A 16,470-nucleotide genomic window follows, 5' to 3' on the forward strand; every position below is an offset into this window, starting at 1 on the left:
TCTAAGATGCAATCAAAACTTTGTTCCAATATTTGATTTTATGTGTGTGTGTATATACACACACACACAATATACACATGCATATGTATGTACATATATATATATTTTTTTAAAAGAGGCAGGTATTTGGAGCATTTTTCACTGGATTCACTGGATATCTAGATTGGATTAGTTTCACCTCAGGGCCTAAGAGCATTAAAAATGTTTTACCTTTTTATATTGAGGCTGACTGAGAACTGAAGTGGGATGAAACCGTACTTTTTTCTCCTTTTGCCCTGTCAATACTACATTCTCTCTGTCCACATGGACTAAATTAGGATACATGCCTGCCACCAATGCAGCTTTAACAACAGCCCAGTTCTCAGAGTTTGTGTTAACATCTCGAATATCACCACCACCTCGTGCTCTAACAAAACCTAGAGAGGAAAAAACCACATGAGCTTTTTCTGTTGTATAAAAGAAGCTTTTAAATTTGTGTATGCTTTTACAAAACATTGTATAATTCATATGATATATTCAATAATATTTAAACTCAACAACAATTAGTAGAATCTCCTACGGGATGTTTAAAATGTAATACCAATATTCTAAGAAAGTTTAGGTCTTTTTTAAGAAATGCACATTCTCACAATAAGGTGCTTCTTAAGTTGCTATCAGATATGTATTAAATTCACACCTGGAACCATTGCCCTAAACCATTCTTTTGACCAGTATAAATAATATTTTGGTTATGACAGACACTAATTCTGAAGGTGTAGTCAAGTGAATGTAGATTGTTCTTGCTTAAATTTCAACAGTCCTTCTTATTTCCCCATATTGCAGACAACCCTAAATCCTCTGGTTAATTCCTTACATTACTATGACACTTCAGCTAATCTGTGAATACAGGTTCTGGTACTTTTTTTCTATCTCTTCAATGTACTACGCTGTAAAAAAGAAATTCAAAGAAAAAATTCTAAAGGGAAGTAGAAATCCTGGCATCCTCTTTAAAAAAAACGAAACAAAGCAAGTATCTTCAAGTGACTACCAGTTGTCTTATGATTCAAAAATATGAAGATTATCATTCATATCAATCTAATTCTTATAATTGCTATTTCATAGAGCTAGATAAATATAATAATGATGAAAGAAAGTATAATCACTATAAAATCTAAAATTGATCTTTGCCAAGAAATAAATTGATCGTGGCCAACCGTATCAACAGGGTATAGATTCTATTCACGTATTTCTCAACCTCAGCTTCTTCAGTATCATTTTTTTTTTAAATCAACAAACAAAAGTTAAGGTCATAAAAGAGTCTTTTTAAAAGCATTTCACAAACATAAGATATACATGATAATGTTACAAAACAATATGAGATGGCATAAATTAACACTAGAAATACTATGATGTATAGGCAGGGTATTCTAAGTGAGTTAAATAGGTTCTTTGGGGGAAATTTTACCTGATGCTCTAAGTTGACCAAGCAACTGAGTTCGCATGCCTATGATTATTTCCATGGTAGCTTGTGAAAGAAAATTCTTTTCACAAAAGGCTCGCTCCCACCCATCACTTCGTGCTTTCTGCCATGCCTATAAAAACAGAATAATTACATAACAAGACATATTTACCAGTGACTTCTTAGTGAGGCAGCAAATTAACTGAAAAACTATATTAACCACCCAAGGCCAATTCTTCTTATTCTAATTAGTCTACAAAATCTAAGACTTTCTAATCAAGTAAGATTTATCATTAATATATGTTCAAAGGCTACGAAAGCCATTAAGTTTACAAATTTCTAATGAGAACTAAGTATCAAGTAATCTAAATGACCACCTATGTAAAAATATTTACCTTTTCAGAGGCTTCTAATTTTTTCTATAAAATTATAGGCGGTTTTCAACTATGTCATCAGAAAACCATTTATATCTAAGAATCCTACCCCTCTGGCCTTCCACGAAATAACTTATCAACTTTCCAATCTGACTAAGAATGGAAAGTGGGATTTCTAGAAACTGTCTAAATGCAATATAAATATAAAAAAGCTCCCCTTAGAAAATGAGTTCTTTTCTTTCAACTACGATGCAAAGATCAAAGCAGTAATTTATCCTCTCTGCTTTTGGAGGAACTAGAGAAAAGCAAAATACAGATAATTCTATTCCAAATCTCCCTCTAATTACCAGCATTCAACTAATCTACTATAATGCATGGTTACCAAATAGACCCTAATTAATAACAATGCACCATCTGTTGTTCAGTAATGCTCATAAAAGAGTTCACAATTTTTTAAAATTATATATGTATTAGAAAAATGCTGTATGCCGGAAGAAGTATTTCTGCATAAATAAGGTGGAATTTTAATAAAAGGACAGGTTCAGCCTATATTCAAGAGAATTTAAGGATAAATAAGATGTCTATCTTTTCAAGAAACAACATATTCTTCCCCACATGTCTGAATTTCTCAGTTACATTTAATTTCCCTTCCTTGGAATTCCATTTCCGTTTTCTTTCCCATTTATCTCTTTCTTCAATTTCTCCTATTATCTTAAAGGGTTTCAAGTGATTTTTCAATTTTACTTTATAAAATTAAGTTCTTAGCATATTCAAGAAAAAGATGTACTCTAAAAAATTAATAGATAGATACAGGCAGTCCCCAAATGACAGTCGACTTACAATTTGTCCTTGCCCTTTAACATTATGTAAACTTGCCCTCACTTTGAAACAATTAAACCAACCCCTACTTGCAACAAGTTCTTCATCACAATCACCTTCACTTGCTGCACATGCAGCTTTTAAATCACTGAAAAGGCTTCTAGCCTTTTCCTACTCTAAAACCCAAACCAAACCCATTGCCACTGAGTCGATTCCGACTCATAGCAATCCTACAGGACAGAGCAGAACTGCCCCATAGGGTTTACAAGGAATGACTGGTGGATTCAAACTGCTGACCTTTAGGTTGGCAGACAAGTTCTTAACCACTGCACCACCTGGGCTCCTCTTGCTCTAACTCAAGCCCAAGCCCACTGCCATCGAGTCAATTCCAACTCAAAGCAACCCCATAAAGTTTCCAAGGCTGTAAATCTCTACGGAAGGACACTGCCACATCTTTCTCCCAAAGAGCCGCTGGTGGTTTTGAACCACCCACCTTTTGGATAGCAGTGGATCACTTTAGCCACTGTGCCACCAGGGCTCCTTCCTCTTGCTCTAAAGTAAGACTAAATAAGAACTGGATGCACCTGTTCCGATGTCCCTACAAATCTGACTTAAAGACATAGGAATGAATCTCGTTTGTAAGCCAAGGACTGCCTGTACTAAATTCAAGATATTTTTACTCCAAGCTTTATTTTATATACTTTGAATATTTCTTAACTAAAATCTGAGAGCATTCCTTGCCCAAGACATGATTTAAAGATAGAAACTCAGGCATTATAAAAAAAAATACAGGTATAAGGGTAAATAAATACATATACACATATACATACACATACTTAAAACAAAAATATTGAGAAAATTAAAAAAGCAAAGTAAAGAAAAAGTATAATAATTTGAATATATTAACAGCAGAAAGGGATTTTTCTGGATTATTAATAAAATGTGACTTCAAAATGAAACATAATTACTAGAAACATCTTTTTTAATTGCTACACTTGCCCTGAAATGAGTTTAATCATCAACATTTTCAGAAATAAAATGACAGTAATAATAGTACCTGGAATGCCCTGAGAAGTGCCATATGGTCACTGAAAGTTCCTGCAGTGAAACGTTTCCTACAAAGCATAGCTGCACGTTTTTGAGAGGGCTGAGTTGGCAGTACAAATGGATCTCGATAGGCTAATGTGCAGGCAATAGTAAGGATGGGATCCAGACACTTTAAAACAACAGCACACAGGACCATTTTACCAAGATGTGGTTCTACTGGCAAGTCAGCCAAATGATATCCAAGTTCAGTCAAATCTTCCCATGCATCCATTGCATCTATTGTCTAAATAAAACAATAGAGAACAGAATTTGACATGAGCAAAGACTATGTTTAGCCAACTACGAACTTAAAAAACCAACAAGAAATATAAATTTTCTTTTGCTATCGCACCTCATAAAAAACACAATATCTTGTTTCAAATATATTATGCAGAAGAACTATACCTACTGTTGTATTATAATTACCACCAGAGGATTATTATTCAAAGTATACAATCGTGGAAGATAATTTTTTTTAAGTACAAAATTAGTTAAGAGATAGTCTCATTTGATTTAAATTTCAAGTAAAATAAAGTCAGGTAAAATAAAACTATTAAAACACTAACCTTAAGCATCTGTACAGCATTTCTTACAATTAAAGCTGGTGGAGGTTCAGGAGCTTTCATAAGGAAATCAGCAATGGGACAATTAATTGGGGCTAACAGCTTGGTATGTAAACAAAGTTCCTGTAAATCAAAGCATTAAAAATTAAAAAAAATAAGAACATACAGTATTGACTTTTACTTTTAAAGAAATCACGGGAATTATATTTCCCAAACACAGACTAGTAGTCTTGGATTAGACTAAATAGTAGAGGGAACAATGTCTTTCTAGGAATGACGGGTTCATACCTTCCCCTAGAACTCAGAACCTTAATAAAGACCTTCATCAACTCATATCAAGATTACCACTGCTCTCACTGACAACATCTCCTCCAACAGTTCTTACAAGCAACAATCAGAGTCATTGCCCAAATGACCAGAAATTTCTTTAAATACTACTTAGTTTCAATAGAAGTAGGTCATTTTAAAAATTATCTCTAAAATAAATCTTTTTTTTTCCTTTATACTACATTCTAGAATCTTTGATCCTTCCAACAAATATTTAAGTGCTTACTAGGTGGCAAGGCACTATGCAGCAAGTTAGAAAAAAGGAGACAGACAAGTGCCTACCCTCATGGAGTTTATATGGTAGTATGAAAAACAAACGTTAAACAGTGAGTTATATAACTGGTTACTTAATTACAATTGTAGTAAGTGTTATGAAGAACCCAAGAAACTAAGAGAGGTAAAATGAGAGATTTAACCACATTCAGGCAATAGCAGTAGAGGGATGCCATTGGAAGTTAAAGACAAGTTTCCCTCATGAAGTGACACTTAAACTAAGATGTAAAGATTGAGTAGGAATGGGTTATAAAAGAAGGGGGGTGATTCTAGGGAGGGGGTAACATATGTGAAGGCCCTAAGGTAGAAAGAAATAAGATGTGCTTGAGAAACTAAAATGTTAGTGTGGACAGAAAGAGGAAGAATGGCAGGAAATAAAGCTGGAGATACAGGCAGGAGTAGATCATTTAGGCTCTTGTTAGGAAATGTGAACTTTAACCTAAGAGGAATTTAAAAAATCACACATAGGTGGAAGAGGGAGGTCATCTAGGTACATGGATGCCAAAAACATGATCGATTCAGTGTGCCTTTAAAAGTTTAGAAGCCAGCATCTAAGCCCAGTACACCAAAGATTCAAATTAATGTACTTCTGGTAGCTTTTCCTAAAAACTACAGTGCCTGCCTTTTCCATGAAATCAGAAAACCTAAATGAAAACAATTAATAGTGAACTCAATTCCAAATCATCAAGGTAGTCTCTGCATCTGAAACAGATTTTGGTATTATCTTTGGACCATAAATAATTTGTTTTCCAAGCTTTATTGAGAATTAAAAAGGTAAACACTACGCAGTAGACAGACTCCTAAAATGTTGCATATAAAATACAACATACCTGTAAGCTGCATCGTAATTTAAATGCATTCAAGTAATTCATAAAAATTTTGAAGATACAAGAATTATATGGAAAAAATTTTTTTATATATGTAACTACCCTTTAAAATATTCATTTTATAATTTTGTTCTTATAAATTGATTTGTAAAAGTCGAATCAGTATGAGTTAAAATTTTCCTCAACACACACACACACACACACACACACACACACACACACACTCTTCTGAGTTACCTGTAATGGCATTCTCAAAAGTTCTGGAGTCTGAAATTCCAACATATTCTGGAATCGGAGTCTACTGAACAGACGGAAACAGATTCCAGGTCTACATCGCCCCGCCCTTAGAAATAAAATGCAAAATTAAGACTCAACAGGAATAAAGGCTATAATAATTAAAGACACTGTAAAAAGCAACGTGGTTTAAGAAGACAAAACAATGAACCAGGATGGAGACATCTGAGTTGGGATCCATACTCTGACAGTTCTCCACTATGAAACCTTAATTAACTTGTCTAGGATTCGGTTATCTCATTTATACAGTGAGATTCATTAATGACATCTACCTGATATACCTCCTGTGGTTATGGTAAAAATCAAAAGAAATAACATACACATGAAAATAAGTAAAAAAAAAAAAAGTATAAATAAATACACGGTAATTTAAATTCAATCAGTTTTAATTAATTGGTATCAAGCACTATGCTCAGGGCCACTGATTAGAATTGTACATTACATAACTCCAGGGGGTATCATTTACTCCATTATCATAGAAATACCCCCAAAAGAAACCCACTGCCATCAGTCAAGTCGATTTCGACTCATAGCAACCCTATAGAACAGAGTAGAACTGCCCCATAGGGTTTCCAAGGAGCGGATGGTGGATTTGAACTGCTGACCTTTCAGTTAGCAGCCTGAGCTCTTAACCACTGCACCACCAGGACTCCATCATCATAGAGACCTGTATAATTTGCTGGCAAGTAGCAGAAAAGTATCTTGAGGCAAAGCAGTGTCTTTAAAATTCACCCAAAGTCACTCTATCATCTAGTGGCAGAGATGAATATGCTGTGAGAGATACAAAAATATCCCTGTTCTCAAGAAGCTCACAATCCAAAAAGAGGCAAGCATAACTACAAAACAAGGTGATAAAAACCAAAAACCAAACCCACTGCCCTTGGCTGATTCCGACACATAGCTACCCTACAGGACAGAGTAGAACTGCTCCACAGGGTTTCCAAGGAGCAGCTGGTGGATTCGAACCGCTGACCTTTTTGGTTAGCAGCCGTACCACTTAACCACTGTACCACCAGGCCTCCAAACAATATGAGAAGAGCAGAGGGTCCAGTCTCAAAGGAACATCAACATTTAAGGACTGGGCAAAGACAGACAAGAGCTACAAAATCTGACACTGCTGGACCACTGCTTCCTTCACCAAATACTCTTTTTCCTGATTTCCCATACACTATACCTTTCAGCTCTCCCACATATCCTGCCTTCTCTGAAGTATTTCTATCTTTGCCCAATCCTTAAATGTTGATGTTCCTTTGAGGCTAGACCCTCTGCTCTTCTTACTCTAGTCTTTCTCCAGAAGTGATCTTATTAGTTCCTTAACTTCAATTTCCATCCTTCCTAGATCTCCTTATCCTAACCCTAGGTGTATACTTGAGAAGCCACTTGGATGGCTCCACTTGGATTTTCCAGTCAACTCAAACTCAACACAACCAGAAGTTAATTCTTCTCCCCAAACTAACCATTCTTCCCATTTTCTCTATCTGACAATGGCACTATCATCCAGAAAACTTCCCAAGACAGAAAGATGAATGACATCCTTAACTCCACCTCACTCTTTACCGCCACCACCCTTCATAGATTCAATTACCCATTTCTTTTGGTATATCTGAGGTGGTATGTGTGAGGTTAACAGATTAACAGGCCATACACATTTCTTATTTTGATAAGCTGCCTATTTATGTCCTCTATTCATTTTAATTGGATTGTTGTTGCTGCTGTTAGGTGCCATCGATTCAACTCCAACTCATAGCAAACCCCATGTATAACAGAACAAAATGTTGCCCGGTCCTGCACCATCCTCACAATGGTTGCTACGTCTGAGTCCACTGCTGCAGCCACTGTGTCAATCCATCTCATTGACGGTCTCTTTTTCGCTGACCCTCCACTTTACCACGCATGACGTCTTTCTCTAGGGATTGGTACCTCTTGATAATATGTCCAAAGTAAACGAGACAAAGTCTCACCACCCTAATTTCTACGGAGCATTCTAGCTGTACTTCTGCCAAGACAGATTTGTTTGTTCTTCTGGCAGTCAGTCCATGGTATATTCGATATTCTTCGTCAACATCATAATTCAAATGCTTTGGTCTTCCTTGTTCATTGTCCGGCTTTCAAATGTATATGAGGCAACTGAAAATACCGTGGCTTGGGTCAGGCATACTTTAACCATCAAAGTGAAATCTTTGCTTTTTAAAGTTTTAAAGAGGTCTCTTGCAGCAGATTTGCCCAATGCAGTATGTCATTTGATTTCTTGACTGCTGCTTCCATGGGCGTTGACTGTGAACCCAAGTAAAATGAAAATCCTTGACAACTTCAATATTTTCTATCTATCCTGATGTTGCTTATTGGTCCAGTTGTGAGGATTTTTGTTTCATTAAACCGGATTACTGATCTTTATTTAATTAATTTTAAAGAGTTTTTTCCTATAAGAAAATTAGCCCTTTTGTCCCATATTGCAAAGGTTTAAAATTTTTCTTTTGATTTTTAGCTTCTATGTCTTCTAAGTGTGGATTATACTGGGCAAAAGTTTTTAATGTAACCTATACTTGCCTTTTTAAAAAGTATTAAAATTGTTTGCTTTGCAAAAACAATTTAAAATTAAAACTAATATGACTCATTTAATATTTTATAGAGAGTGGAATATATACTAAATATGTAATACATATGAAAATGTTATTACTTTATAGGCAATTGAATGAATATCCATTAAAATATACATTACCTGCCTTTTCGCTGTATGGCACTAGCTTTGGAAATCCACACCATTTTTAACATTGTAACAAAATTTAGTGCATCAAAGGACTTCTGTAATATTTAAAACATCTTTATTTTAAAAACACAAAAGGTATTTCAGAGGAAATAGAAACTTAATCAACATATTTTAACATGCCAAGTTAAATTCAAAGCCCCTACTGATTAAATAATTAGAACAGAGTACCAATTAGGAAAGAAAAAAAACAGATTTTCTGGTTACAACCATTCTTAAAAAAAAAAAGATGAAAACTCAAGAGCTAGAAAACTTTCCATTCTGTGCCTTGCTGACCTACATGTTTTTCTGCTAAAGGTGGGTAATGACAGGCAGTTCTCATAAGGGATCAAAACTGGAGAGAACTAATCTGTTCTATTGTGTTTATTTTCTATTGGAATTTCTACCATTTTGGGAATAGGAGTGATAGAAAAAACAGTTTTTGAAATACTTTTCAGGGAGCTTATCTGGAGAGGTAAGAATAAGAACAATTATTAAAATAACCAAAGCGGAGAATTCTTAACCTCTCCCATTTTGTCTCCTACAGAGCTACTAGTGAAGTCAGTCTTTCCAAAATGTTACAAAGGAAAAGGTAAAAAACAAAAATAACTACCACTTACTTCCTCAAAGAAGCTGAAGTTTAACTTTACCATAGAGAAATATTTTTTAAAAATACATTCCCAACTAGAATATATACTTCAAACAGTCACTTACTTTTCCTTTCATAAAAGAACTACACAGAGCAAATAAAAAGGGTCCTCCTAAGTTTAAATATAAAAATTTTTAGAAAAGATGCCGCTTAGTTTTTAATAAAATGTTAGCATTTGTCAGTTTTGTATGTAAGATAATTAACTTTTTGACACTACCACCATGGTTTAACTATGGTTTACTATATAAATAACAAATAAATCATTATATCTTTTAAAATGTTTATTCAAAATTTATTTCATCAATTTTAGATAATTTTATGGCAATAAAATCTGAATTTTCACTGTCTCACCATCCATATTTTTAGCAATAATATTCCTTATTGTGGTCTTGTAAGAAATAAAATTTATCTCTCTTTTACACTATGACCAACTGTAATGAATATGTCCAAATTTTATAATAACATTTTATTTTCATAAGATATTCCTAAAAATTACACTGAGAACATTATAAAGCAATTAACATTTTTTTATATTAAAAATAATTATTTATCTCTACTAGATCACATAATTTGGTTTCTAAAACATGTATCATATTTCTTCCCTTGAAAAATTAACTGCCTCCATCACTTTCATTCTTTCAGTGAAAAGGCTCTACCAAAAGTCTGGGGCACTGAGAATTTCTGGGCATTGCAATGCTGAAAAGAAATGAATGCTGCCTTTTGCTTACACAAGAAGTTGGCAAACTTTTTATGTAAAGGGCCAGAGAGTAAATATTTTAGGCTTTGGAGTCCACAGGGTCTCTGTAGTAGTAACTCAAATCTGCTACTGCAGTGTGAAAGCAGCCAGAAAGCACAGGTAAAAGAATAGGTGTAGCTGTGTTCCAATAAAAGTTTATTTACAAAACAAGGTGTTGGGCCAGATTTGGCTCTCTGGCTACAGTTTGCCAACTGACCATGGTTTATATGTTTGTTTGCTTTCTTTCAGCGTAGTTCCCTTGAACCAAATATCTTTTTAACAACTATATGTAGGGAACTGAAGATATAACAATGAATAGGAGGGACAGAATCCAGACTCAGTTAAAGGAAGAAAATATATAAAATATGTAATCAAATTCCCATATTGTGTGACATTAAGTTTCACTATAACTAGCCAAACTCTTTACTTTTTTCCTAGTATTTAATGAGCAGAAGCTATATTTTTTGTATAATTTGTTAAAAAACCCGTTGCCAGTGAGTTGATTCCGACTCATCACAACCCTACAGGACAGAGTAGAACTGCCCCCATAGGGTTTCCAAAGCTGTACTCTTTTATGGAAGCAGACTGCTACATCTTTCTCCACTGTAATTGGTTAACTGTAACAAGATATACTTTATATTTATTTTAGTGAAATTAACAATTGCTACTGTTAAATTCATCTAGTACTAGAAATTTTCCCATTAGAGTGAATTCTGTTTGTAAAAGCATTTGTTAGAATGGAATTTAACCTTCTTCATTTACATAAAAATACAATTTACCCAAACATACCTCTTTCACCTTACCAGAATCAATAACAAAGACAACATCATTGACTGTGATGCTGGTTTCAGCAATATTAGTTGAAAGGATCTGTAATAGGATGTTATTTTATAATTAATATGAAAATAGAACCAATGACAAATAAAAATGGAAAAAGATTTTATGAAGCTTACTATTTTTCGAACACCTGCAGGTGGATTTTTTAATATCTTCTTTTGATCAGATGTTTGCATATTTGAATGAAGCATAAAGACTTGATATCTGCTGACAATTGAAAGAGAATATATACTATAGTTCCAGTCTGTTATCTAAAGCAACAAATACAAAGCTTTAGCTTTTACCTATGTGTATTGTCAGCAAACCGCTTGTCATCAAACAGGATGCGATCCCTCAATCCAACAATTTCATCATATCCAGGTAGGAAGATTAATACTGCACCTTAGAAGAAAATAATTTTTTAATCTTAAATCTCATCTTGCAATCATTACCAATCAACAGAACTTCCTATATCATGTGTTTTTAAGTATTGCTAACAATATTTACGAGACTACACTTACGAGACTATTCAAGCATTACTATCAGTGAAATTATATAGAAATTTATACACAAGAAATGTTAATTTTTAAATCAAAGTACACATTTTTGTTTCAGATCTTATAGACAATGCTTATTTACCAGCATCACAACTATGACAGATATTGTACAGAAGATGCATGATCAAATCCAAGTCAACTTTTTCATCATCAAAACTATGATGGTAAGCTTTCAGGAGCTCTCTGTCTTCTGTACTGAGGTCACTTCCATTTGTTTGAACCAGAGAACTTTCATCTAGATTTCCAAATTCCAGGGAAGCACTAAAAAAAAAGATCAAGTCAATTTTCATTAAAAAAAGTAACCCTTAAATATTATGATTCCCATTATTTCCTTCTTCAAATTTCAAAAAAACCCTAAGAAGGGTAAATGATACTTAATGTACTAGCTACAATTCCTGCTTTGGTTTCCAGCACATTTTTCTAAGTAAAATTTAGTAGTAAGTGCTTTTAAAAAAAATCTTAAGACATTTCTCTAAAAAAGATACACAAATGGCCAATAAGCATATGAAAAATGCTCAATATCATTAGCCACCAAGAAAATACAAATCAAAACCACAATGACATACTACTCCACTTCACACCCACCAGGATAGCTATAATAAAAAAAAACAGACAATAACAAGTGTTGCCAAGGGAACGGAGAAATTGGGACCTTCATATACTGCTGCTGGGAGAAGTAAAATGGTACAACCACCTTGGCAGTTCATCAAAATGTTAAAAAGTTATCATATGCCCAGTAATTCCACTTCTAGATATATATACGAGAGAAATTAAAACTTATGTCTACATCAAAACTTGTACACAAATATTCACAGCAGCATCAGTCATAAGAGTCAAAAAGTAGATACAATCCAAATATTCATCAAGTGATGAACGAATGGATAAATAACCTGTGGTATATCCATACTATGCATATAGAGTGAAATCTGTGAGAGCTGGAACTCAATGGGATTGCCTTGATTTTCTGGGTCTCGCAAGTTTTCCACCTTAGACAGGGTGCAGGTTACCACTTTTCTATTACTCCCTATTAGTGGAAAATATTTGAGTTTTCCTTCTCTGACAGGTTTCTGCCTTACGCAGGTTCTGGCTTTCGCAAGTTTTACTGTACCATAAAAAGTAATAAAGTAGTATTGATGCATGCTATAATATGGACAAACCATAAAAACATTATGCTAAGTGAAAGAAGTCCATCATAAAAGACCACATATCATGTTATTCCATTTATATGAAATATCCAGAATAGGCAAATCTATAAATAGAAAAAGTAGACTAGTGGCTGTCTACGGCTAGGAGGAGTTGAGGATAAATAGGAAGTGGCTATTAATGGATACAGGTTGCTTTTCAAAGTGATAGTAATATTCTAAAATTGATTGTGGTGATGGTTGCATAACTCTGAATATACTAAAAACCACTGAATTGTACACTTATTGGGTAAATTGTATGGTATATGAATTATAACTCAATAAAACTGTTAACAAACATTTATTTGGTCATCATATTTTCTTAACAGGTTGTTTCTAATTGTTTGTTATATAAACAACACTCTGATGAATATTGTCACTTTAAAAAAAAAAAAAAACCTTCTATATGCTCCAGCTTAACATGACTGTTAATTGGGTAATGCTATTTTCCAAAAGCCAGAATAACATAAATAACTGAAACAAATATCTTGCTTCTTCATCCCATATGTAAAAAAAGACCAAAAAAAAAAAAAAACTACTGCCATCACTAGTAATTATCAATAGCATTTCTAGGAAGTTCAAAAGGATTTTTGGAAGTTCACTTCAGCCCAGTATCTCGTAAAGAGCTTAAGAGAAAAACAGCATAAGATTGCTTTCTATACAGAAAATATGAAACATATGCAACTTTAAAACTGGAGTACTTTGAATTTCAAGATCCATTTTAAAACGTCTTAAGTATATTATTTTCTTACTGTTTAACAGGTAAATAAAGAGGGCATTATGTTTCTTATTTAAAGCTTTAAACTTTAGATATCAATTATCAATAATCCAGCAAACATAATAATAATAAATTTAATTTTAAACATTTGAAATTTTTAATTGATAATTACTTTACTTGTTAATCTCTAGTGTTTAGTGAGCTTTACCTAACTAATACCAAAGAATGTCTAGAACATTCAGAGTATTAGCACTAAGAGAATTGCAAGTTCTAGGTGCTATCACTGAAATGACAACAAAACCCACCACACCAGAATTAGCATTTGGATCTGCCAAGAAGTTTGAGACTCTGTAACCTACATTATCATTTAATGAAATTAAAATGACACAACTAATTTCACACTTCAAACATTTATCTCAGAATCAACTCAATGGCAAAGGGTTTTGGGTTTTTTTGTTTTGTTTTGTTTAATGTCTGAGACTACATCTATAAAATTAAATACAAAAGTCTAGGTCAAATAAAAAATTTACATGTTCTTAAATAATGGATATTTTAATATATTTTAACTTCAGACTCAATTTTTTTCTTTTTTAGGCTCTTATAGACTAAAAACAGAAGCTGTCAATGTATTATAAAGTACATTAAATATTTAAAGTTTTCCAATATCTAAAATCTATACTCTATCTAAATTAATCTAAAATCTCTAATTGTCTAAATGATAATTAGATTAGATCCATAGGATTTTTTAAAGTAGTGCCTTTCTGATTTTTTTAAATCAAAGCAATAATATACATAATGCTAATAAATGGTTTTATTAAAAAAAATCCTTCCTCACTCCTAATTCATACTACATAGGAAGGATCTTTCAATCCTTTTTGTTATTTCTTTTGGTATTTATTGGCATATTTCTAAGCAACATGCATACGCTCTGTTCAATTAGTTTAACAATTTAGTCAGTATCTGTGAACTGTCAATTAATGAAAAATGACGTCACCACCTCCATACACTTCCCACCCACACCAATCTCTACAATTTTTATTAAATCTTTATTCAGACTTTACTTTAGCATGACTATGAAAACGTTATACCACTGAGTCAAATAGTGAACTATGATTACACCTCCTTCTATAACTTTTTACCTCTCTAGAGTAATTTTTATCTGCTTAATTTTGTGTGTACTGATCACTAATCTTTCAGATTCATAAGCCTTTTTAATATGGTCAAAAATAATAGGCAATCTATTTTCCCCCCTCAGAAAATTGCATCTTTGAGCCCTCCATCTTCTGCTCCTGTGAGGCCTAGACCTGCTGGGTGGCTGTCATCCTAACACTTGGCTTCATCAGCATCCTGGGCATTGCTTTTACCTATCCTCTGTTGGGTCTACTGTTTTACTTATTTTGTGGAGCACATTCTCTAACAGCTACCTGATAAAGGGTACATAGGAAGTAAAATTTCTTTTTTCTACAATTTTCCATCTCATCTTTTTTTACTACTTTGTGGAAGGTTTTCTCAATTTTATTTTACAATACTCCTGGGTTTTTTTTTAAATTTCCAAGGGCTCTTTCTTGTTCATTCACTCATTCAATAAATATTCTCTGAACATCTACTATATCCAAGAACAGTTCTTGAACAGAGACAAGGAGCTTACTAAAGTCTAGTTGAAGGAAGAGATAGACAAATCAAAAAACATAGAAAATAAGTAAATTATATAGTATATCAGAGGGTAGTAGGGTCTATGGAAAAAACAAAAAGTAGAACAGGTTAAGGGTGATCAACAGCACAAGGAGGTAGACCACAATACTCACTAGGGTAAATCTGAGTAGGCCTCATGAGATGAAATATGAGCAAAAACTTGTATTCTGTTCCTTTTTCATAGCACACTGTTTTTGTTTCACGAATGCAAAATTTTCTATTATAGTTTTGTTTTTGAAGTTTTGTTCAGTGCACTGATTCTTACTTTCATCTCGGTTCTGGGTTTTTGTTGTTATTTTATTTTGATTTGTGGGTGCTTTCCCCCCTCAACTGTCTGGTGATCAATCCTTAGCCAGTTGTTCATAAAGAGTTGCTGCTGTTGCTGTTAGTTGCCTTCAAGTCAATTATGACTCACAGTGACCCCATGTGTGTCAAAGCAGAACTGTGCTCCACGGAGTTTTCAAGACTGTGATCTTTCAGAAGCAGATCACTAGGCCTGTCTTCTGAAGCACTTCTGGGTGTGTCCGAACCACCAAGCTTGAACCCGCCAACCTTTCAGCCAGTAGTTGAACACTTAACCATTTGCACAACCCAGGGACTCCCTCATAAACAGTACAGCACCAAAAAACTTCATGTGCACAGGCAGGACTGTTGAGATATATAATTTAGAAGATAATCATTTCACTGAGGGAACACCAAATGCTCTATATTTCTAAATCTTTTCTCTAGCTTGGTCTTTTTTTCCAGGAAAGAATTCTCAAGTTTTCTGCCAAAGAATATAAGCTCCAAATAGAAAAAGGTGACGGGAGATGATAAGCAAAGGCAGTGAACAGCATCTCAACTTTCAGTCAGCAGAGTTTCACTTAAAGCGTTTTTTTGTTTGTTTGATACCTCACCCCACTCTCCCATTGCAAACAGTAATCCCAAATCCAAAGCTTCAATGGTCAATTTTTTAATAATCCTAAAACTGCAAGCCTCTGTGGCTTAATTTTTTTGCTAAATCCTCCACTTCCTGCCAAGGTGGGCAAGGGATATTATCTGCTAGCAAGGCAGAAGGGAATCTGGAGATCTAACTGTTCCTCAAAAGAATCTGAACACATCCTACTATTTTTTCAGCCCTTTCACTGCTTTTGTCACAAGTAGTTGAATGAGACTCTCAGGAGTTCCAAAGCCAAAATAACTTTGTTTCTCATTGGTATTCCCCTCTGTAGGTACAAAGGTTTCAGTTTCTTAGCTCTGTTAAGTCAATTACCACTAACCTATTAGCTATCTTACATCCAAAAATTCACTAACATCTCCCATAAGCTATGTCTCCTCTTTCTCTTTGACTTGGTCAGTTTACACCTTTTATCTTCCTTCACTGTCATTTTTGTGAGA

At 33.9% G+C, this 16,470-nt stretch overlaps 1 protein-coding gene across 8 annotated transcripts in view; it reads right to left on the reverse strand.

The window, feature by feature from the left end:
• YTHDC2 (YTH N6-methyladenosine RNA binding protein C2) overlaps nt 1-16,470 on the reverse strand; it is an 80,019-nt gene that overhangs the window by 23,273 nt on the left and 40,276 nt on the right. For 7 of the 8 annotated variants that reach the window (XR_002824224.1, XM_023731961.1, XM_023731960.1 and 4 more), the window contains 10 exons: nt 11,585-11,763; nt 11,251-11,347; nt 11,083-11,173; nt 10,919-10,999; nt 8,721-8,803; nt 5,945-6,050; nt 4,284-4,403; nt 3,689-3,961; nt 1,445-1,571; nt 211-416 (listed from right to left, as the gene is read on the reverse strand). Coding sequence is in view for 7 of the 8 variants with exons in the window: in XM_023731961.1 (XP_023587729.1) it covers nt 211-416; nt 1,445-1,571; nt 3,689-3,961; nt 4,284-4,403; nt 5,945-6,050; nt 8,721-8,803; nt 10,919-10,999; nt 11,083-11,173; nt 11,251-11,347; nt 11,585-11,763 (1,363 nt within the window). In the remaining variant the exon portion in view is untranslated. The remainder of the gene's footprint in view (nt 1-210; nt 417-1,444; nt 1,572-3,688; nt 3,962-4,283; nt 4,404-5,944; nt 6,051-8,720; nt 8,804-10,918; nt 11,000-11,082; nt 11,174-11,250; nt 11,348-11,584; nt 11,764-16,470) is intronic. The other variant, XM_004376985.2, reaches the window with a different exon arrangement.

Source organism: Trichechus manatus, unplaced genomic scaffold (genome assembly GCF_000243295.1).
Source record: "Trichechus manatus latirostris isolate Lorelei unplaced genomic scaffold, TriManLat1.0 scaffold00047, whole genome shotgun sequence".
Lineage (NCBI taxonomy): Eukaryota > Metazoa > Chordata > Mammalia > Sirenia > Trichechidae > Trichechus > Trichechus manatus.